This window comes from Dipodomys ordii, unplaced genomic scaffold, assembly GCF_000151885.1.
Source record: "Dipodomys ordii isolate 6190 unplaced genomic scaffold, Dord_2.0 Scaffold10, whole genome shotgun sequence".
In the NCBI taxonomy this organism is placed as follows: domain Eukaryota; kingdom Metazoa; phylum Chordata; class Mammalia; order Rodentia; family Heteromyidae; genus Dipodomys; species Dipodomys ordii.
In genome coordinates, this window is record NW_012267226.1 from 19,907,196 (window position 1) to 19,929,177 (window position 21,982).

Sequence of the window (21,982 nt, forward strand, 5' to 3'; positions counted from 1 at the left end):
CCTCCGCCCAACCATCTCCGAGGACTTGGCGCCTAATGAGGCCTCTGAGGGCCGCTGGTGCCAGGAAGCAGCCGGGAGGCCACGCTTCTGGTGCCAGGGTGGGGGAGGGCGGGGGAGGGCGGGGGAGGACAGCCCACCCTGCCATTCAGAGACCACTGGGGCCAGCGGAGAGCCAGGCCACAGTGAGGGGCCTGTGTGTGGCACCTGCCCTGGCATGGCCGCGCCAGAGCCTGGCCGTGCTGGGTCTGGTCTCTGTGCCCCTCCCAGCAGCGCTGCCGGTCCTGAGGCCCTGCTCTGCGGGGCTGGGCTGAGGTCCATTCCAGGGTCCTGAGCCGGCCTCCTGTGCCCCTCCTGGATGTCCATAAGGCCAGGGACAACGCTGCCCCGTGGCTGTGTCACATGTGTCCAAGTGCGAACCTGAGCCTCCCAGCGGAGTGGAAATTCCCCGAGCCGGGTCTGTGGAGAAATCAAGGTGCCCAGTGTTGGGGCCACCTGGGACTTTCAAGTGACCTGGCGCAGGCATCTCACCTAAAGAGCCTTGTGCTCACCCCCCTGACCTTGTGTTCCTGAATTTCCTGCGAGTCACTCTGTTCCAACCGTACTGCTCACCTGATGGGCTGCTAACCTTCCAGAGCTCACTCGTGCCTCAGGATCTTTGCACAGGCTGCTCTTCTTCCTGAGGCCTGGAACGATGTGTCCAGCTCCCAGCTGGACACATATTGCTGGCAGGGCTCTCCTCCTCGGTCTGACTCGGAAGACCCTTCTCAGTACCCCGGTCTAAAAATTTCACATCATCCTCTGGGACACGCCAACCCCCTTCTTGGCTTCCCTTTTTCTCCGTAGCACCATCTGACACATTCTGTGCTTTCCTTATCATGTTTGTTTTCCTCTTATCCAGAAGGATTGCTCCAAGAGGTCCAGGACCACCGTGTTGGTCCAGTCCTGGACCCTCCGGACCTGGGATGGCTTGGTGTAGACCCTCAGTCTTGTGAGATGAATGAACCAGTCGCAGAAAGATGACATCAGAACTGGAGCTTGCCTAAGGCAGCCCGCCCTCCTTCCAGGCCACAGGTAACTGGGCCAACACCCCACCTTGCCAACAGCTCCCCCAGGAACCTTCCTGAGTCATCCCCTCCCTCCTGTTCACACTCCTCCCAGCCCCCCTGAAGCCCCGATGCATACACATTGGATAAGAGTTGCTGAGATCCTGCCTTTCCACCCTGTTCCTGTCCAAGCCTTTCTCAGACTTCTGCACGCCCTCCGCCCTCCGCCCTCCGCCGGCTGCCCAGACCATCATCCCATCCTAGCTGGCTCTGGGGACAAGGAACCCTTCCCTAAGACATCAGAACCCCCCACAGAGAGGCCCCAGCCCCTTTGGCCCCTAGCCCACGTTTCCCTGAAAGTTGCCCACCGCCTCCATGTATGTATCTGCTTGGGGGGCCCTTGAGGATTGGACCACTCACGAGAAACCCTTTGTGTCTTTGACCCTTCTCTGCAGGCTGCAGGAGCCCGGGGAAGGAAGGTCTGGGGCAGGAGAGTTGGCTGTCGGCTGAGAGCTCAGCTGAGGGACCCAGGGAGGGACCTCATCTCTAACACAGAGCTGCAGTACCAGGCACCTTCTTCCACCACACAGGATAGACAGAGGGTGTGGACAGCACATGGGACAAGGGGGGGGGCTGTCCAGAAAGATCACCAGCCTTCTAGGCAGGGGGGGGGATGGAAGGGGTGGGGAGAGAGGGGGAGAGAGAGAGAGAGAGAGAGAGGAGGACCCTTCTGTGCACAGTGGGACAGGAGCACCTACCTACAGGCAGGACTGCTGCAGGAAGAGCTGCTGCTACTGCAGGTAACAGTCCTTGGCCAAAGAAGGTTCTAGAACATGGCGGTGTCATTCTCCCACTCTCAGTTGAGCCCGTAAGAGACCAGGCTACTCACTGCAATCCTTTGCTTGGCTCAGCCCCGAGGCCTCTGAAATTGCACCCCCCCCCCGTGGGGTGGGGAAGAGAGGACACCCCGGCTGCGCCTCCAGGATCCGGGGGACCTGGGGCAGCCAGCCGGCCGACCTTTGTCAGCCCCAACATGTGCTCTCCGGCCCCGCCGGCCTGGGCTCTGGGGGGCTGCTGGTCAGTTCCTCCTGGTCTCGGCCCAGCAGCTGGACAGGGGCTTCAAGGAGAGAGAAAGAAAATTCCCTAGCACCCCACTCCTGGCTCCACTCCTGGGCCCACTGCAGGGAGGGGGGCCGGTCCCCCGCACCCCAAGGAGCACCGGCTCCGGCTGTGGCCGCAGAAACAGGTCCCTGGGGTCTTATAGGGAGCCGCTGGGAGGAGGGGGACCCCTGGGGGTCCATTCCTTAAGTGTCGGCTTCAAGATGGCCTGAGCTGCGGGGCACAAGGGCAGTGCTCTGAGACTCAAGGTCACCAGCTAGCGACAAGGACAAGGCCATTCCACCCCACCCCCACCCCCACGGCCCACACCCAGCCACGGCTACGTTCTTGGCTTGTGTGTGGAGCTTGGCTGTTTCTCAGCCACCACCTCAGTCCCGGGCTTTGGACCACCGCTTCCAGGAAGACCTCCGGGAGCCAGCCCACCCTCACCGCGCCGCCCTTCCCTCTCAGAGCATGGTGTCTGTCCATCCATCTCACACGCTGAGGGGCTCCAAAGCTGCCCCCCACCGCCCCCCAGCCAGGCAGCTTGTGACCCCTATTTTACCGAGGGTGGAAACTGCAGATGATTGTGGACAAGTCAGAACTTGAACCCAGGCCGGCCAGGTAGAAGGGCCTAGATGGGTGTAGAGGACAGGATGTCTGCATTGGGGCCCCGGGGAAGAGCCCCACCCCCACCCCAGAAGCCCCCGTGGTGTGTCCATTGGGGACCCTGGGCTTCTGTGGACCTGGGATCACGGCTAGCCTCGGGCTGGCAGCAGGAAGGACTTGGTGAGGCAGGAAGGCCAGGATGGCGAGGCTGGGGTCTGTGGAAGTCACAGGGCTGGGTGATCACGAGTTCAGTGCGGGGACACAGGGGGATGTCCCCCACCCAGAACCCTCAGGACATCGGATGCCCTCTCCACCACACCCTGGCAGGTGCCCACCGCTGCACTGCCAGCCGCAGGGCTGGGGTTGGCTTGAGCTGACCGGTTCGGCCCCCCTGGAGCCTGGCAGGGACGGCCGTGAATCATGCTAACGAGCGAGGGGCGGGGCCCTCCTGAAGCTCCGCCCCCTGCCCAGGCACACACAGCTGACCTTGACCTTGCTTTGTCTCCCAGGGGCCCAGAATGGGCAGAGCGGCCAGGGACTCGGTGGGGCAAACCAGACCCAGCCGGAGAGCTCCCCAGGGCCCAGGGAGCCCTCCCTTCACCCGGTGACCTTGGGGTGTGCCTTGGCCTGGCACCGCCCCCTTCTGTCCCTGCCACTTGGGCTATGTCTCACCCTGCGCCTCTGTTTCTCTTCCAAGAACAACTTTGGCAAGTGCTAGTGTACAACCTGCAAGAAACACAAGAGGTGACAACTCTGGGGTCACAGAAAAGGAGCTCACTGCCCTGAATCCAGGATGGCTTCCCGGAGGGGGTGTGGAGAGGACAGGGTAAGAGCTCTGAGCACAGCGTGCATGCGGGGGGGGCAGGGGGGGCGCCCACAGCCCCTTGCCAGGTCCTCAGGGGAGGGGGCCGGACCTGAGCCAGATGGAACCTACCGGACGCACAGGCAGGAGGGGCCTGAGCCTGGTGCCCTGGCGTTGGGGGGTGGGGAACCAGGGCAGGGGCCACCTGTGTGAGGAGACCCCCAAATGGCCACACACCTCCATAGCGGCCATTGATCTTCCTCTTTAGGACCAAGGCCAGCACCCTTTGCATTGCAGTGGCTGAAGCACAGTACCAAGTCCCTGGCTTGTAGAGGTCTTTACTGGGGAGGGGTGGGGGTAAGAGATGGGAGACACAAAAACCAGCAGCCACTTGGGAACCATGAGGCTTTATTTGTTTTCTGGTGTCAGAAGGGTGGGTCACAAGACAGAAGAGCGGTCCCTCCCGGGTGGGTTCATTTCCACAGGAACACAGAGGAAGGCTGGGGTGGGATCTGATTTGAGTTTCTAACCATGACCTTCTCTCTTGGCCAGGGCTGGCGAGGTGCGCTGCGGGGCTCTGCTACAGCCCACGCCACCTCCCTGGCTCCCACCGCAGCCCCTGCCATGCAGAGAGAGAGGCGGTGGGGGCTGACCACAACCCTCCTCCTCTCCCCGCTGCCCCGCCCCTCTAAGTCCAGACAGGGTAGCAGAGCTCCAGAGTTATTGCTCAGAAGATAGGAAAAGGGCTGGGAGGCCCTGGACTATAGAAATCTCTGGGTGCTCCCCAAAGAGCCAGGGCATTAGAGGGGTGTACAGAGGGAGCCCCAAGAAGAAAAACGACCACAGCCAAACCTAACAGCCTGCCTAACCGTAAGGCTGAGCTCACTAGCACCTGCGTGGAATCTCCAATTGCTAAGAGACCTTCTGAACAGACTTGGGTCACAGTGGAGTGGGGAGGCTGCCCTCACCCCTAAATCCACAGGAGAAGCTGGGCTCGGGGAGGGCACCGAGGAGCTGATGGCGGCATGGTGTAGCTCCTGCCCGGAGGACGTGGGGGGAGGGAGCACGGTCCACGAATACAAAACCACCCACAAACACGTAGCCACAAAGACCACAGGCAGCAGACACAGGGACGAACACAGACACGGCACGGGGTGAGCAGGCTGGGCGGGGACGGGAGAGGCACGGGGGACACACAGCTCTTCTCCAGATGGCTGGCCGCAGGTTCTGGAGGCTGGGGAGGGAGAGGATTTCAATTAAAATGCGATTCGAACCCTCCTCTGTATCCTGGCCTGCTCCTCGTCCTGCCCACAGCACAGCCTCTTTGCCCCTGAAATAGCCAAAGCCCCATGCGCGTCTCCATTAGTTATTCACAAAGCCGTCCCTGTGTTATTTCTGTGCTACTGGGAATTGAACTCAAGGCCCTCACTTCCAAGGCAGGTCCTCCACAGCTTGAGCCAACCTCCGGCCACTCTTCGTTCGGTTATTTTTGGGGGAGGGGCTCCCTGTTATGTCCTGTTCAGCCTGGCTGTGATCCTACTATTGGTGCTTCCCTGTGTGGCTAGGAATGACAGGCGTGCACTACTGTACTTGGCCATGGATTGAGGGGGGCAGAGGTTGTTTTTCGTGGGGGTGGGGGGGTACCCAAGTGGGTCTTGAACTCTGGGCTTGGGCGCTGTCCCTCAGCTCTTCAGCTCAAGGTGAGCACTCTACTGCTTGAGACACAACACCACTTCTGGTTCTCTAGTGGTTTATTGGAGATTAAGAGTCTCACAGACTTTTCTTCCCAGGCTGGCTTTGAGCCCTGATCCTCAGATCTCAGCCTCCCAAGTAGCTAGGATTACGGGCGTAACCCACCGGTGCCCGGCTCAGAAGTTGTCAGAAGGTGTTTAATTTTTGATGCTGCTACCAGAGCTTGAATTCAGGACCTGGGTGATGTCCCTTGGCTTTTTTTCTCCCTAGTCCTAGAGCTTGAACTCAGAGCCTGAGCTGTGTCCCTGAGCCTCTCTGTGCTCAAGGCTAGCGCTCTACCACTTGAGCCACAATGCCACTTCCAGCTTTTTCTGAGTAGTTTATTGAAGATAAGAGTCTCTCAGACTTTCTTTCCAGGGCTGGCTTTGAACTTCGATCCTCAGATCTGAGCTTCCAGAGTAGCTAGGATTACAGACATGAGCCAGTAGTGCTCAGTTCCCGAGTTCCCGTCTGCTGGGCTATCATGAGTGTGCACAAGCTCTTAACAAGGAAGTCAGTGCCACAGACACACACACTGCCAGGATCCCCAAAGCCTCTGTGAGAGAGAAGTCTCTCTTCATTACAATTTAAGATCAAGTTAAACATGGCACCTAAAGACTGGAAAGCAGGGACTAGTCACCGTGCACTCTAGCGCCCCCTACAGCGAGAGGTGCAAAGGACACATACATGTGCACACACGCACATGCATACACATATGCACACACATGCACACGCAGTGCCCACAGATGCTGACTGATAACACCACCATGGGGGGCCGGGTCACGTACTATCTACTTTCGAGTAGACCCCTAAAGTTCTGTACTAAAATGTTCTTTAAAAGAAACCATAAAGTACTTTGTGATCAGTCATTCGGGGTCATTGTCCTCATACCCTTGTGCATTTGTTTGGGGTGTCTGGCCACCTCTCTCCCAGTTGTCGGGGAGCTCCTTGAGCTCAGGGCTGAGCAGAGCCCTGGCTCCCAATGCTTGTGCCCAGGTGCAAGACGGGGGTCTCAGGACTGGATGGTTCTTTCGGGGGGACCCTGAAGGGAGGTTCCTCAGAGCATCTCAGAGCCAAAGCCCCATGGAAAATCCACCTGCTACCCTGCGCTGGGTGAGGATAGAGATGGGGCCCGAGGAGGGTCAGGCCGGAGCGGCTCACCTTCCCGCCGGAGGCTGCACTCAGTTCTCCGCCTTCTGGGGCTCAGCGGCTGGAAAGAAAGGCAGATGGTGTTGAAAGGGGTGACACTGACCCAGATGTATTGTTTCATAATCTGCTTTGTTAAACGGCAAAAACAACGAAGACATGGGGGTGTTCCACAGGAGCCCTCACCCCCGGGCACCCCAAGAAGCAGCCACGCCTGCCTGCGAGTTCAAATGGCACAGATGTGGCACAGAGCCTCACCCTGCTACCCCGGGATCACACGAACTTGTCTCACATGGTGCCAACCTGGCAGGGCTGAGTGATGGGAGATGGGGGTCTGTGACTGTCACTAGCCTGCTTGGAGCACATGAGGGGTGGCACCCATGCAGCTCTGGGGGGGCCCTCCCCCCCCTACTGGGGCGGCACACAACAGCCATGCCCCCCCATGCCCCGTCCCATCCGAGCAGACAGGTACCGTTAGTGGTGATGAGATTCTCCACCTGGGCCTCCTCGTCCCCCGGTACCCTGCCAGGGAGCAGACGCGGCGGGGTCAGGGCGGCTCCGGGGCAAACCCAGGCAGGCCGCACTGCTTGCTGGGGCACGGCCGCCCGGCACCCAACCCTCTGACCACGGCATGCAGGGTCAAAGGACAAGTCGGGGCCACAGGGGAGTCAGAGGGAACTTGCAGCCCCCTTTCCTGGTTGGCTCCCAAGAGAACCCGAGGTCCCGAGCCAGCCCCGGCCACCGTGAGGGACAGGAGGGTGGGACATGATGTCGAGTAGGGGATACGAAGCATCTACTTTGCTCCAAGAGCCCAGTGATGAAGCAAGAGGCTGGGACAGGGGCTGGAAAGGCCATGCGGCCATCTGGTTCCCCTCTCCCAGCCCAGCCCCCAAACAAGGTTCCAGAACCTTCTTGCCCATCCCCCCCCTCCAATCAACAGAGAGGCTGGACCCCTCCTTCACCCTGAAGTTGAGAGCAATCCTCAAGTTCACACTCAACCCTCCCCTAACACTCAATGCCCTCTTTCCCGCCCTCTCCCCCACCCCCTCCCTCCTTCCTTTCTTTGTCTCTCTGGGACAAGTCTCCAAGAGAAGGCTCCTGGGTTCCCAGGCCCTTCCCTGACCCTCTTAGTGTCACAGCCCTGTCTTCCTTACCGGGGCTTCTGATTGAAACTGCATTTGCACCTGCGACCTGAAAAGGAAAAGAAACCATGGAAGGTTCTGGTCCCAGTGTGAGTTCAAGGTCCTGCTCCTGGCCTGGCCCCAGCGTCTGTGCAGGTGAAGGACTATGTCACACCGTCTGCAGCATCCGTAGGTAGAGGAGGGTTTGTCTACCCAGAATTCAACGGCTAGGATGGCCCAGCACCACAGGGCCTGGTGCCCTGTGCAGACTCGGCTAGTGTGGGGACACACCCCCTCCTCGGCCCGCTGGGGACAGGGCCTGTCCCCTTCTCATGGCCCTGGGGGAGCCGCGCTGCCCGTCCCCCTCCTGTCCACTCGTTCACCCACATTTCCTTTGAGTGCGTGTCACTGTTTACTGAGCACGTACTTTCTACCCCACCCTGCACAAGGTCCTGGAGGAAAGATGGAGGACAGAGAGAGGCCAGGCTTCCTCTACCCAACCCGCTCAGCCGCCACAAAGAGCAAGGAACAAACCAACTCACTAAGGATCAGGAGAATCCCAACGGAGAACAGGATCACAGCAAACACCAGTCCGCCGATCCTCAGGGTCTGGTAGTCTGCCAAAGGAAGCGGGGCCAGAGATGAAGGCGGGGCAGGGCCAGGGGGGTTGTGGACATCCCTCTCGGGATAGCGCTGCACCTCGCTCTCCGCCTCCTGCACCCCAACTTGCTGAGGCCACTCACCATAATGAAAAGGATCCTTTTCTTTCTCCTTCTCAGCTGCTGCAAAAGTAAAGAGACATTGTGGAGAGGCAGAGGGGCATGCTGGGATTATCCCCCCCCCACCTCCCAGGTCTTGGTTCCCCACAAAGAGCTGCCTGAAGGTGAGACACTGGGGATGTGTGGAAGGGCGGGGCCTGGAACTGAGGGCGGGGCCTGAAAACCGAGGGCGGGGTCTGGGAACTGAGGGCAGGCAAAGTCTGCAGCCCCATGCATGGAGCACCCATATTTGTGGCCCCTTCTTGGTCTTGCATTATCACCCCCCATCCCCCTCCCAGGGTTTAGTATCTCTTGTGACAGGGAGGGAAACTGAGACCCAAGAAGGCCTCATGACTGGCAAAACACCAGTGCTGGGTTATTATGGTCTATACGCTGAGGTTCAGTCCAAAAGACCACAAGTGCTGAGGAGTCTTTAGTCGACGCAGCTAGACTCCTGTAGGGAGAGGGAGGCAGGCTGGATTAGGGTTGGTAGACAGTTGTCACTTTGTAGAACTTTGTTAACTGAAGGAAGGAGCACCTGCCCAGCCTTGATCTACAGGGTCCCCAAAGGGCCAGACCTTTCCGCCATCTTGGCAGGGGCTCGGCTCTTACCACTGGCCAGGACAGTGGGGGCCAGCAGGCCGCAGAGAAAAATCAACACCAACTCCATGGCGTCTGGGGACAGAAGGAGGGAGACGTTACACCCTGCGCAGCTCTACACCGGCACGCACCAACCCCAACCATCCGATGCCTGAGCGGGAGCACGTCAATGCCCAGCTTCACTCTGGGAGCTGAAGATCTGAGGGGAAACCAAAGCTGTAGACCTTCCTCGGAGGCCAGAGTCCTGCAAGCATTACTCCAATTAATACAATTAATCAGAACAAGTAGCAGACTTGACACCTGACCCATGTCACGGGGCATAAACTGAATGATACTCCCAGAGGGAACCCCAGGGCCAAGGCCACAAAATCCTAAGGACCCTGGAGATGGCCTCCCTGTGTACTGTGGCCACCTCCAGGTCATTAAGGCAGGGACTTCCTGGCCTGGCTCCCACAGCCAACACCCCCCTCAAAAGTCCTGTTTCATAGCAGAGAGGGCAGTCAACTAACATCTCAGGCTGGAGGCATGGCTCAAGTGGTCAAGCAACTGTCTAGCAAGTATGAGGCCCTGAGTTTAAAACCCAGTACTGGGGCTGGGAAGGTGGCTCAGTGGTAGAGCGCTTGCCTTGCATGCATGAGGCCCTGGGTTCGATTCCTCAGCACCACATAAGCAAAAAGAAAAAAGCCAGAAGTGGCGCTGTGGCTCAAGTGGTAGAGCGCTAGCCTTGAGCTGAAGAGCTGAGGGACAGCACCCAGGCCAAGCCTTCAGGCCCCATGAATGGACCCCCCCAAAAAAATAAAAAAATAAAACCCAGTACTGAGACGAGTAAAAAAAAGCACCCTTATAATCCAGCCAAACTAGCTGGGCCCTGGTAAACTGACATGCTTCATCTATGGAATGCAAAAGTTAGGGGACTGGTGGTGTGGCTCAGGTGGCAAAGCACTAGCCAATGAGCAAAAGCATCTGATAACAAGTTCAAGTCCTTTCTGTCTCAGACAAAAAGAAGGAAGGAAGGAAAGAAAGGAGGAAGGGAGAGAGGGAGGAAAAAAGAAAGGAAGAGAAAAGAAATAAGTGCAAAAGTCAGCCCTTGGGCTGGGAAGGTGGCTCCGTGGTAGAGCGCTTGTCTTGCATGCACTGGGTTTGAGTCCTCAGCACCACATAAGCAGAAAAAGCCACAAGTGGTGCTGTGGCTCAAGCAGTAGAGCACTAGCCTTGAGCTGAAGAGCTGAGGGACAGCGCCCAGGCCCAGAGTTCAGGCCCCACAACCAGCAAAAAAATAGCCCTCCTCAGAGACTTTCACTCATCATCTTCCCAAATAGCAACAGGGCTAAACAGGTTGTAGAGACAGCCTTCTAAGAGTCAGCGTACGGTCCCAGGTCCTGCTGGGAGATGGATCATCCCACCCAGAGAGTCCTGCAGACACACTCCATACTCCCAAGTGGCACAGAGCCAGAGGAGGAGGGAAAGAAGCCCGGAGCACAAGTGCTCAAGGCCGTTTTCTGGCTTCCGTGCAGGTGAGATTGAACCGCTGGACACTTGGGTGGAGATCTGACTCCCAGAGCTGGCAGTCTCATTGCCCTTCACCTCTCGGCCACCAGGGGGAGCAGCACAACCGCATCGAGAGGTTGGCATCCCAGCCTTGCTGGGCTCAAGGCTTCCTGGCATCAGAACAGACTAATGTCCACTGGACATTCCAGCAGGAACAGCCCTGCTTCGGCTCGGTTTGCATGGCAGGATCCGGGGCTGGCTTGGTGGCCTGGGCCTTTAGTCTGGGGCTTCTGTATTGTTTTTTGTTCTGACTGTGGAGGACGCTGAATGCCAAGCGAAAGAGTTCAGACCTGTCTTTGTGCTCTAAAGAAAACATTTCTGATCAAGTTACAGCGTACTGAAAGAAATGCTGCCAGAGAGTTTTAAAACGTGGCCTGGTCCCCATCTTCGAGCCGCTCCTGGATCCTGGACAACACCAGCCCATTCCTCACCCCAGATCTCCCCCGGTGCCCCGTGGCCCCTCAACATGCTATGAAAATCCCAATGGTGGCACAGCTGGCACTGTCCCGGTGTCCAGTGGCCAAGAACAGACACAGCGCCTCTGCAGGGACACAGATGTCTTTGTCTCACTGCTCCATGAGGGAACTATCCTTGCCACGGCCCTCCATACTCCCCCACCCTCCCTACATTCCTCTCTTCCTCCTCCCAGGGGGAAGCAGGCTGGCCTGGGACTGGCAGGGTAAGAGGGGAGGTGGTAAACATTATCTCCCAGACCCTGTTTATGGACTACAGGGAGGAGAAGATGCAAGAATGCCGGAATAAAGGGCCGAACTTTCCACGAGACTCCATGTTACTGTGAGAACTACACTGAGATGAACGCCCAGGGCTCACACTTGTAATCCTCGCTACCCCTGGAGGCCGAGAGCTGAGGACTGTGGTTCAAAGGCAGAGCAGACAGGAAAGTCTGTGAGACTCTTATCTCCAGTTAACCACCAAAAAGCTGAACACAGTGGCACGGTAGTAAGAGTACCAGTCTTGAGCAAAAAAGCTAAGGGAGTGCATCAAGCCCTGAGTTCAAGCCCCAGTACCAGTATAAAAAGAAAAACCTGCATTGAGGCCCTGGGCCATTACCTAGGCTCCTTGGGGCTAGTCTGGCAGGGACAGGGCCTCTGAGAAGTTATCACCGTTGGAGTGGGGCTCCCGAGCCTGTGTTCCCCAGTTCCCCACTTCCTTGGATGGTTTGGACCATCCTATGTTTTATTTTAGGGCTAGTCCTGGGGTTTGAACTCAGGGGCTGGGCGCTATCCTTAAGCTAATTCTCTACCACTTGAACCAGAGCCCCACTTCCAACTTTTTGGTGGTTGATTAAAGATTAAGAGCCTCAGAGACTTTCCTGCTTGGACTGGCTTCAATCTGTAATCCTCAGATCTCAGACTCCTAAGTAGCTAGGATGACAGGCGTGAGCCACCAGTGGCCGGCCCATCCTATGTTTAGAAAGTGGTTCCATTTTTATCTGCTCACTCCACCGGTGCATTAGGAGGAAGCACTGATCTCCACACTCCCCCATCAGCCTCAGCGCAGGTAAACAGCCGCCCGGGGCCAGCAGTGGGACTTCCATGTCCATTTTCCTCTCCTGTTCTCCCGCGCTTTGAGCCCTCGCTGGTCGCCCAGTCCCTACTGGGCCTGCGTGGAACATACAATCAGAAGCGCTATTCCGGTGATTATCTCTCCAACCCTGAGTCACATAATTTCATTTAATTGCTGGGTGAAAAACTGCTCCGAAAGAGAAGCCAAGGGATGGTACAGCCACGTTCTAGATTCTTTCTGAGTCCATGCAGCAGTGAGGAGCATCAGGAAACCCATTCTACTGTGCAAATAACAACCTCCTTGTGAAAGACAGAGGCTCAGCCAGGCGCCAGTAGCTCACGCCTGTCATCCTAGAGGCTGAGATCTGAAGATCGTGGTTCAAAGCCAGCCAGGGCAGGAACGTCCATGAGACTCTTATCTCCAATAAACTATCAGAAAGCTGGAAGTGGTGCTGTGGCTCAAGTAGTAGAGCGCTCACCTTGAGCTGAAGAGCTGAGGGAACGCACCCAGGCCCAGAGTTCAAGCCCCACTCCCCCGCAAAAAAAAGCAACTGGGGCAGAGAAAGCCAGTGAGTGCTAGATTCTAGACTTCCGCCCACTTCCACCAGTAGACTGCCCCCCCTGTGGGTGGCTGGAGAGTAATCCTGCAGCTACTGGAAGACGCCCCGTGCGGAGCCAGCCCCTAGATCACAGGGAAGGACTCCCAACCCCTGGGGACAAAGGACCTGCAGGTGGCCCTTTGAGGACCCACTTCCTCCAGGGAGCCTGCCACCCTGCCTCTTGCTCCCACCCAGGCCAGCAGGCTGAAGCTGCGGGGCAGAGACGAGCCCTGCAAAGACGCAGGAAAGGCCAAGCCTATACCACCCAAGCTGCACACATACCTCCAAGAGCAAGGGAGACAGCAGAAGGCATGAGGCCTGCCCGCTCACCCTGAGTACAGCCTTCCATCCCCTCCCACAGAGAGCCATTTATGCAGGCGCATTCAAGAGGCTTCAACTCCGGGCCTGGGCGCTGTCCCTGAGCTCTTCTGTTCAAGGCTAGTGTTCTACCATTTTGAGCCACAGCACCACTTTCCAGTTTTCTGGTGGCTTCAAACCATGATCCTCAGATCTCAGCCTCCTGAGTGGCTGGGATGACAGGTATGAGCCACTGGCACCCAGCAGCAGTGTGATTTTTTTTTTTAAAGGAAGGAGACTGTAGGCTTATGCAGATGATTGGGCGGGGGCAGGAACCTGCGTGGGCCGTGCAGAATCTGCCAGTCCATTCCCCATCCACTGCCCACGGTGGTTACAAAGGTCAAGGAAGAAAACATGCCAAGGTTCTTTGGAATGGAAAGCACCAGCAATGCATAACCATTATGTGGTATGACTCTAGCCACGCCCAGCGCTGCTGGAAACCATTTACATATACGACCTCATACACCCCTTACAATAGCTCCAAGACGTGATCCATCACACAGATGGGCAAATGAAGGCCAGGAAGGTTCAGCCACTTGCTCCAGAGACTCACACTGGTAATCCTAGCTACTCACGAGGCTGAGATCTGAGGATCAGGTTTCAAAGGCAGCCTGGGCAGGAAAGTCCATGAGGCTCTTTAACCACCAAAAAAAACCCTAAAGTGGAGATGTGGCTCAAGTGGTAGAGCAAAAGCCTTGCGTAAAAAAAGCAAATTCAAGCCCAGTACCAACACACACATACTACTGGGGAGAGGAGTATGGGTATGACTAAAAACAGCCAAGGTGCGCCTAACTGATCACCAAGCAGGGTTTGGTCTAGAGTTGTCTTAACCAGGCCAGGATGAACCCAAACTAGAACTCTTCAAACTCTGGCATGCCTGCTCCTGTGTGTGTGGTGCTGAGGTCAGGATGGGTGTCCGTGGCCTCTCTCAGGGAGGAGGAAGAGGCCTGTGGATCTATCAGCTCCTGTGGGCTGCCCGGATGCCTGCTGCATCTCAGCCTCTGCTCATCTCTCTGCAGGTGCTGGGCTTCGGGTGTAGTGTACTTACATCAGGATCTGCGCGGTGCCCCTGACCCGCTGTAGGGGTTCCTAGCTGTGCAGCCCAGCTCACAAGGGGCCTAGGGCACCAACACTGTCCCACAGAGAGTCTTTCAAATGTCCTCACATGCTGCCTGTGAACGAGAAATGCTGTGGTCCTGTCATTTCTGTAAGGCCAAGTTATGTCATCGGATGGCTTTCCACAAGGCTCAGATGTGTCCGCATTTAGATGGCGGATTTTGTGGAGGAGAGAAGTTATCTGGGAACAAGGTACGATTCTGGAAGGAATGATATCTTTGTCCTTCCAATAACCTGGATGACCTCTTTCTTCATCCCCGGAAGTGGCTACAATGAGGGGGGAGGGTCTCGGGGGTCTCTGCCTGGTGGGGCTGGTACCCTGCATGTTCCCAGGGTTCCCCTCTGGCTCCCAGGCCACACGGAAGGCCACCTCCCACTAGCCTTGGTCCTTGGGTTCCATCACCCCCTGGGCTGCATAGCAGCCTTTTGTGTAGTAACAGCTGTGTACTAACAGCAGACAACTTGAAGTGCCTCACCCTGCTCCGTCCTGGAGTCTGATGACGGCATAGCCCGTCCCCTGTGCCATCCCGAGGGTACTGGGTTTATGTCCTTCCGAACTCACAGCTCTCATAGATGGGTACTTTGGTGAGCTTGAAGTCAAGCCTTTCTTTTGTGACATATCTTTTCAACCCTTCTTGAATTTTCTCCCCTTGTTTTCAGAGCGGGTCATCCCCTTTCCACCTTCTGCCCTGTGTGTATCTTCCTGCCTTTGTACATTTTGTTCTTGGAAGTTAGCATGCCCTTCCCTTCCCTTCCCTGTTTACTCAAATTCTCAACTGTGGCCACACTGTAGAGAACTTTAAAAGAAAAACAAAAAATGAAGCCAGGGGCTAGTTGCTCACACCTGTAATGCTAGCTACTCAGAAAGATGAGATCTGAGGATCGCAGGTTCAAAGCCAGCCTAAATCTGAGAGACTCTTATCTCCAACTAACCAGGAAAAAGCCAGTTGTGGAGGTATGACTCAAGTGGGAGGACTTAGGTTCTGAGTTCAAGCTCTAGTACTGGCACCAAAGAATAAAAGAAGTGTGTTCTTAGAAAAACAATATAAGTGGGTGCTGGTGGCTCACACCTGTCATCCTAGCTACTCAGGAGGCTGAGATCTGAGGTTCGCAGTTCAAAGTCAGCCCAGGCAGGAAAGTCCATGAGACTCGTATCTCCAATAAACCACTCAGAAAACCGCAAGTGGCCCTGTAGTTCAAGTGGTAGAGCGCTCGCCTTGAGCTGAAGAGCTAGCTGAGGGACAGCGCCCAGGCCCAGAGTTCAAGCCCCACAATCAAAAATAGAAAAAGAAAAGCAACATAAAAAACTTTAAATCAATGAAAACAACAAAAGCAGCCCTCCCTCCCTCCCTCCCTCCCTCCGCCCAGCCACTCTTGCATGGGCTCACCTCCTGGCACAGGGCCCAGCCCATGTGTCTGAAGCTTCAGTAACAGCCGGAGTGTCTCTAGATCCTCACCACAAAGCCAAGAGCCAGCCTTTTAAAGCTGCCTTTTAAAGCACATGCTTTGGGTTTGGACCAGAGGCCACGGATGGACCTGTGGCCTCCAGAGGGAAATGCAACCTGTTCCCTCAATCAAATAAACAATTAAAAATCAATTCTTCTGTTTAATAGACTAGCCTGGAATCCTGGTGAGGACACAGGATTCAAAGCCTGGGGGTGAGGATGGTGCCGTAGGCCTGGCGATCCAGCTGGCTGTGGACATCCCATCCTGAATTCCCAGCCTTGCCTGGAAGGCAGCTGAGAATGACACCCCTCCCCCAGACGCTGCCACGGCCTCTCCAGAGGCCCCTGAGTCTCCAGTCCTAGCAGGGTCCCCCTCAATAGCCCAATGTTTGAGATTCTGCCCAACTTCCCCCATTTATGAAGAGGCACCCCCACCTCGGGAGGCCTGCGGTTGTGGGTCCACAAGGCTCCTGGCTGTTTCTTGGGAGCTGAGCCCCAATCTTGCCACTGGGGGGGGGGGGAAGCCAAGCTCCCTTTCACAGCCCGCCTTGTTGTTTTAACCTTTATCTTTAGCAGTTGGTTCTGTCAAAGCCAAACTTGGCCGCAGGCAGAAAAAAAATAAAATAAAAAAGGAGGAAAGAACTGACCTAGAAGGGAAACGAAGCTTCTTCCTCAGGAAGAAAAACAACTGACAAACTCCCAATCGCAGTCCTGGAGTTCTAGAAGTCTCCCTAGAAGCACCCCCACCCCCACCCCAAGCTGGCCCACTGGCAGATGCAGGATCCCTGTCACCTCATTGTCACTGCCAAAGCAACAGTCTTGGAAGTGCCGGCCCAGGACCCCACGTGGGCTTCTCCCAAGAGCATGGCTGCCCGCCCGGCCCAGCCTTCCGCCATCAGTGCAGGGTCCCGGGCACCTGCTGGCCCCAGGGACCTCAGTCCCACTCCAGGGCCCGGATGGGAGAAGGGCACAGAACTGCACAGTCTGGTCCCGGTAGGCTGGGTGGTGTGACTCAGCCAGGCAGGGACAGGTCATATCCCCCTCCCACACCGGCTGACAAAGCGCCATTCAACAGAAGCCAGAGGAGCAGGAGCCTAAAGGCCAGGCCCACACCACGCCGCCCAGAGGCAGACCACGGGGCCAGGCTGCAGCCAGACCCACACCCTCTCTGCTGACCATCCCATTTCCTTGGATCCTCAGAGGCTCAGGTCTGGCTGGAAGGCTTCAGTCTACTGAGACTTTGCATATACCCATCTTCCCCCAGGGGTGGGCCTGCAGAGCAGGATATTTGCCTTACCACGGGGTGGGAGGAGAGCTATGGTCTGAGCCTGTGTGTCTGCATCTGGCATATTCAAACACAGTGACCCTTGCCTTCCCTCCCCATACTCAGCCTCTTTTTCCCACAACGTCAAGGGGCTATACCATCATGCATGTGTGCGTGTGTGCGTGTGTGTGTGTGTGTGTGTATGCATATTGTGTGTGTGTGTATGTGTGTGCGTGTGTGTATGTCTCCCAGGCAAGCTAGCCTCCTTACGGGTAAAAACCCACTCTAGGGCTGGGATGTAGCTCAGTGGCAAAGCGCTTGCCTAGCAAGTGCAGCGTCCTGGGTTCGATCCCCAGTACCAAAAAAGAAAAGACAAAAAAAAAAAAAAAAACCCACTCTAGGCATCTTCAGATGTTCAGCACCTGAGCAAGGCAGCTAGTCAATGAACACCGATAGATGAATGAATGAATGTTTCTGCACTGATATCTTTAGGTTACAATTCAGTCTACCTGGATTGTTTGACAAAGTTTAGGCATTCTGAAGCACTTAGGCACCCCCCCCCAAAAAAAAAAAAACACCTCAGCCCCTCACCTCCTCATTTCTGCCGTCTGAGTCAATTCCCCAATGGGAAGATGAATCAGCCTGCCACTATTGACTTAAGGCCTCAAACCTTTCCCAGATGCAGGAATTCTGAGCACTCCATGGGGGAAGTGAGAGCGAGGGCAGGCGTGCCACACCCACCAGCAACCAGGGGGGCTCTTCAGGGGCTCAGGGGGTCTGTGGGGAGACCAGACCTTGTCTGGAAAGAAACAAGTGGGGTGAGAGCATGTGTGTGCGGGAGCAGGGCCTTCGGGGGACGGGGAGGAGGAAAGCTGGTGTGTCTGTGGTGAATCAGACTTGACAGATGGAGCTTGTGGGAGGAGCCCTGAATGGTGACGTAACTGTGATGTCATCGATAGTCAGACAGGTTAGCACCCTGGCAGTGGCTGGCGTTTACTATGTGCTCAGCACCACGCTGCCACCTTTCCCCGCTCAAGCTTCATGTTCCTTTGACAGATGGGGCAATCAGTGGAGGCCTAGAAAAGTTCAGCGCTAGAAAGCTGCAGAATCCAGTTCCACAGCCAAGTGTGTGTGGCTCCCCTAGGCCACCATTCTCTGCTCCACAGGCAGGAGAAGGGACAGGAAAACGGGGGGCTGTGGCTGAGCACCCAGAGAAGGTGCCCAAAGAGGTAGCTGCAGCCAGATTCCAGAGAGCCTAGAGTGCAAGTCCAGGCTCCTGTCATTCACCGGCGATGAAAAGCCAGGCACTTGGAGATGACCAGACCTGAGCCTCCAGACCATCCAGCACAGGGAGCAGGCTGCGAGGATGGAGGGGGGGGAAGGGACCAGGGCTGGTGAGAGACAGCAGTGAGGTGAGGAGGGGAGGTGTGTGGGAATGTGCGAGCCGCACGTCCGGTGTGAGAGGAAGGGCGCCCGTGGATGCACACGGGCGTGAGTGCGGGGACGGGTCTCTCCTGTGAGGGAAGATGGGGGTACAGTGACTTCCTGGAGAAAGGAGATGAAGAGGCAGGCCACACCAAGGGCTCTAGTGAAGGTTGGGGGGGGGGGGGGGGGGGGCTTGAGCGGCCTACAGGAGCCGCCATATTGCAAGAAGAATGAATCAATTTGAGACTTTGCCTCTGGTCTCTCAACACAGGCCTGGCTTGCCCTGTAGCTGGGGCATGGAGGGGGGGGAGGCGCATGGTCATTCCCCCACATCTCCTCCCTTGCTCTCTCCACCCAAATCAGGTATGTGAGCTGGAGTAAGGCCCAGCCTGCTATCCAGGGGACCCCACCCCCATCCCCCATCCTGGGCTCCAGCTCCCCCACATATTTTTGAGACAAGAGTTTCCCTTTGTGGATTCATGTTTCCCAGGTCCGAGCCCCCACGGCAGGAACGCCCTGCTTCTCATTAGGGCCAGGGCCAGGCCAGTGTGGTGTGTCACCGCCTGGCAGCTTGTGTTGCAAAGGCTCCAGCCAGCCAAGGCCTCTGGGGCCCCAACATAGACCCACTAAATGCCTGGGCCTGGGCTCCTCCAGAGCACATCCTTCAAAGAGGCCAGCCAGCCCTTTTGTGTGCCCAGGCAGAGCAGACTCGACGGAGCCCTGTCCAGGAGGGGCTAGCTCCCTCTGCCCCAGAGAAGCAAAACCTCTCCGCCTGACTCAGACACCGCCTGCCCCAGGGTGGAAGGGGAACACGTTCCAGTGGCCTCAGCTCAGCCCTGCCCAGAATTGGGAAGCAATGGGTACAACTTGGGACCTGGAGAGAAAAGGAATCTCTTTCAAGATTACACTGTCCACACGCATTTAGAGGAAAATGGAGCTGGAACATCGTGACTGAGACCCCTAGGGAACAGACCAGAGATGGAGCTCTAAGTTCCTGGAGGATTAGAGTTACTTGTACTTTCCAAGGCCTTTTGTAGGTTTTACCCAAGAGCCAATTTCGGTCTGAAAGGACACTAGAGGGATAAATGTATCTGCCCTTGGGAAACACGGAGGGAATTTGGCTCCTCTGTGCCTCCAGGCTGTGTCCTTGGGTACTGCCTAGGCTAACAGTTTGCTCCCTCAGGGCACTCTTGGCAAGGCTGATCTGTAAGCCAGAGGCTATCAGGTGCCCTGGACTCCGACCAGCAGAGTCCAACCAAGGGAGAGTAACTCAAGAGTGTGCTCAGACGTATGGGGTGGAGGAAGGTGGGCTGAGGTTCCCAGGTCCAGTGAACCGCTCCTTCTCCCCCTCTCTGTGCCACACCCTCCAACCTCACTTTAAAAGACTGCCACAGTGGCACAAGCTTCTAATGTCTGAACCTACAAGGGGGCGCTCATACGTCCCTAGGAAGGAGCACCCCACTCTCCAAAAGATGAAAAGAAGGCCAGAGATACAGACCAGAAAGTGGAGGACCCAAAAGACCTGCCTGTAACTAAAGGCTCTGTCAGGGCCAGCCCAGCTGAGCCACCAGTGGGATGAAGGCCCCCAAGCCTCAGTTTCCCCACCTACATCCTGACAAGATTTCTCCTCCAAGACTCCTGGCTCTGAGACATCTGATCCTGAGGTCAGGAGCGGTGTCTCCCTCCTCTCTGCTGCGCTCCCCAATGCCTGGCACACGGTAGATGCTTCCAACAATTCACCCAGTGACTACATGAAACGCGCTCCCCACCAGCCAAATAGCTAATGGAAACTAGGAAGGAAATTCTTCTTTCTGGCACCTGCCACTGAAGGACCAGAGGGGCCCCAAGTCTCAGAAGAGCCCTGACCATCCCGGGCTCCTTGGCAAAACTGCTTCTGCCTTCCAAATGCACAGATCTGGCTGCAGAAGCCAAGCCGGAAGCAGGAAAACGTGACTTGGTAAGGAGGAGCAGCCTGAGCCTCTGACCAGAGCCAGGCACCCTAACTTCCCCTTTTGAGGCTCCCCTCCTCCCAGTGCTCCTTAGCTCTGGGGCACAGTAACAGGAAGAGCCTGGAGCCTCAGGAAAGGAAAGGACAATTTGGCATGAGGAGATGTCTGTGCCCAGACTCAGTTCTGGCTCCTGTAAAGAAATCTGGGTGTCCTTTCCTCTTCCACCTTCTGCTGGTGTGTGTGTGTGTGCAATAGTATGTGTTCCTGTTGGGATGAGTGTAAGCGCACACGCATACACAGAATGAGGGGAGGTATAAGGAAGTAGATTAGGTGGTATGATATGGTGTACTGGGGGTGTAGATATGGTATGATGCGTGTGTTAATGGGGGTGTGAGGGTGTGCGGAGGGTGGGTGTGTTGTGCTCTGTGTATCGTGTTGGTGATGCTTGTGACAGTGTGTCAGGAGGATGGAGGGGGAAGGGTCACCTGTTTGAAGTGGGAGCCAGATTTCCAGGGTCTCCTCTTTCAGAAGCCAAGGGTGACCAGTATCCAGGCAACCATATTGGGGGAGGGGAGACACCAGGGGAGGGGAGGAAAGGGCAGAAAAGGGAGGGAGGCTGGGAATTGGAGGGGTTTCCATGGCAACCACCAGGCAGGTCACGTGCAGAAGGCCAAGTTGTGAAACAGACACACACATTCAACATATACAATATGAGGGCTGCTAGGTCCCCAAGGTGGGGGGCCTTGCCCAGAGGCCCCGGGGTACCCACCAATCCAGCTACCACCCTGGAAAACCAGGCTGGGCGAGGGTGCCAAGCCATGGAGACAAAGGAAGCAGAGACAGGCCACCCTGGCAAAAAAGCCACAGGCCCTGGGGGTCTGAGGTTGGCCATGGCTCCCTTCTTTTCCAGCCAGCTTGCTCTACCACTTGTAAGAGCAGAGGAAAGCTGCAGGGCGCAGGCTGCTCTTCCAAAGCTAGGGGAGACACAAAGGGGGAGGCACCACAGGGCCACCCAAATGGGGAATGGTGGGCATGGGGGACCCACCCCCCCCAGAGCTCCTGGGGAGCAATCAGGATTGCAGACACGGAGGAGAAAAGGGGTGATGCACGCTCACTCGGGAACCCCGAAGCTTTACGGCCCCCTTCTTTGCCCACACCCTGGACTGACTAAACCCCACGCCAGCAAGTTCCATTTTGTTCTGTTGATGTGTCCACGCTGGCACTGGGCCACGCTCCTCGGCACCCTGCTCCTCGAGGGTCCAGTTTCCAGGTAACAAAGGGAAACTCCTCAATCAACACGGGGGGGGGGGGGGGGGGGAGGGAGCTGCCCCTCCCCTTCTCCTGAGAACCCGAGCCGCAAGCTCAGGGCAGCCCCGAGAGCCTTTCCCAGCCACCATCATCACCCCAACATCTCCCCTCTCCCCCGCTGCCATCGCCCGCCGGCCTCCCTTTCCCGGGGACCCTTCCCCTTCTGACCCCCACCCCCTTATTCACAGCCCCTCCGCCCAAACCGATCGTGGCCTCCCTGGGCGGGGGACCGGGGACGCCGCTGCCCCAGGTCCGCGCGCGCAAGCAAACAAGACCTGGCGCTCCCAGCCCGGGGTGTGGGTCGGGGGGGGGGGATCGGACCCCACCCAAGCCCCCTCCCACGGGAGGAAGGAGCCCCCTTTGCCCACGTCCCCAGCACTCACCTGCGCGGAGGGTCCCCCGCAAGCCGATCCCGGGAGGACAGCGGAGTCGGAGGCGCGGGAGTGGCGGCTGGGGGCAGGGCGCAGGGCGGTGGGCGCGGCCTGGGCGCTTTCCCGCCTCCGGCAGCTCGAGGGGGGGCGGGCCCGAGGCTCACCC

The 21,982-nt window shown here is 57.0% G+C and overlaps 1 protein-coding gene and 1 long non-coding RNA gene across 3 annotated transcripts; one reads left to right on the forward strand and one right to left on the reverse strand.

Moving 5' to 3' along the window:
- The first annotated feature begins 1,763 nt into the window (after positions 1-1,763).
- On the forward strand, positions 1,764-4,538 carry LOC105980814. Its single transcript, XR_001174769.1, has 3 exons — positions 1,764-1,843; positions 3,448-3,576; positions 4,105-4,538. It is a non-coding gene; the product is annotated as an uncharacterized LOC105980814 (long non-coding RNA).
- Positions 4,539-4,570: 32 nt separating this feature from the next.
- On the reverse strand, positions 4,571-21,885 carry Fxyd6 (FXYD domain containing ion transport regulator 6). Of its 2 annotated transcripts, none has more exons than XM_013009754.1 (8): positions 21,829-21,885; positions 8,921-8,983; positions 8,294-8,329; positions 8,093-8,167; positions 7,584-7,620; positions 6,902-6,951; positions 6,445-6,493; positions 4,571-4,786 (listed from the first exon to the last, which is right to left on the reverse strand). In XM_013009754.1, exons 2-7 carry the CDS (start codon positions 8,976-8,978, stop codon positions 6,465-6,467), a joined length of 285 nt encoding a protein of 94 aa, XP_012865208.1. In that variant the 5' UTR covers positions 8,979-8,983; positions 21,829-21,885; the 3' UTR covers positions 4,571-4,786; positions 6,445-6,464. The 2 variants fall into 2 exon arrangements, with proteins under 2 accessions (XP_012865208.1, XP_012865207.1); XM_013009753.1 differs by having other exon boundaries at positions 8,294-8,332.
- Between the last annotated feature and the right edge of the window lie 97 nt (positions 21,886-21,982).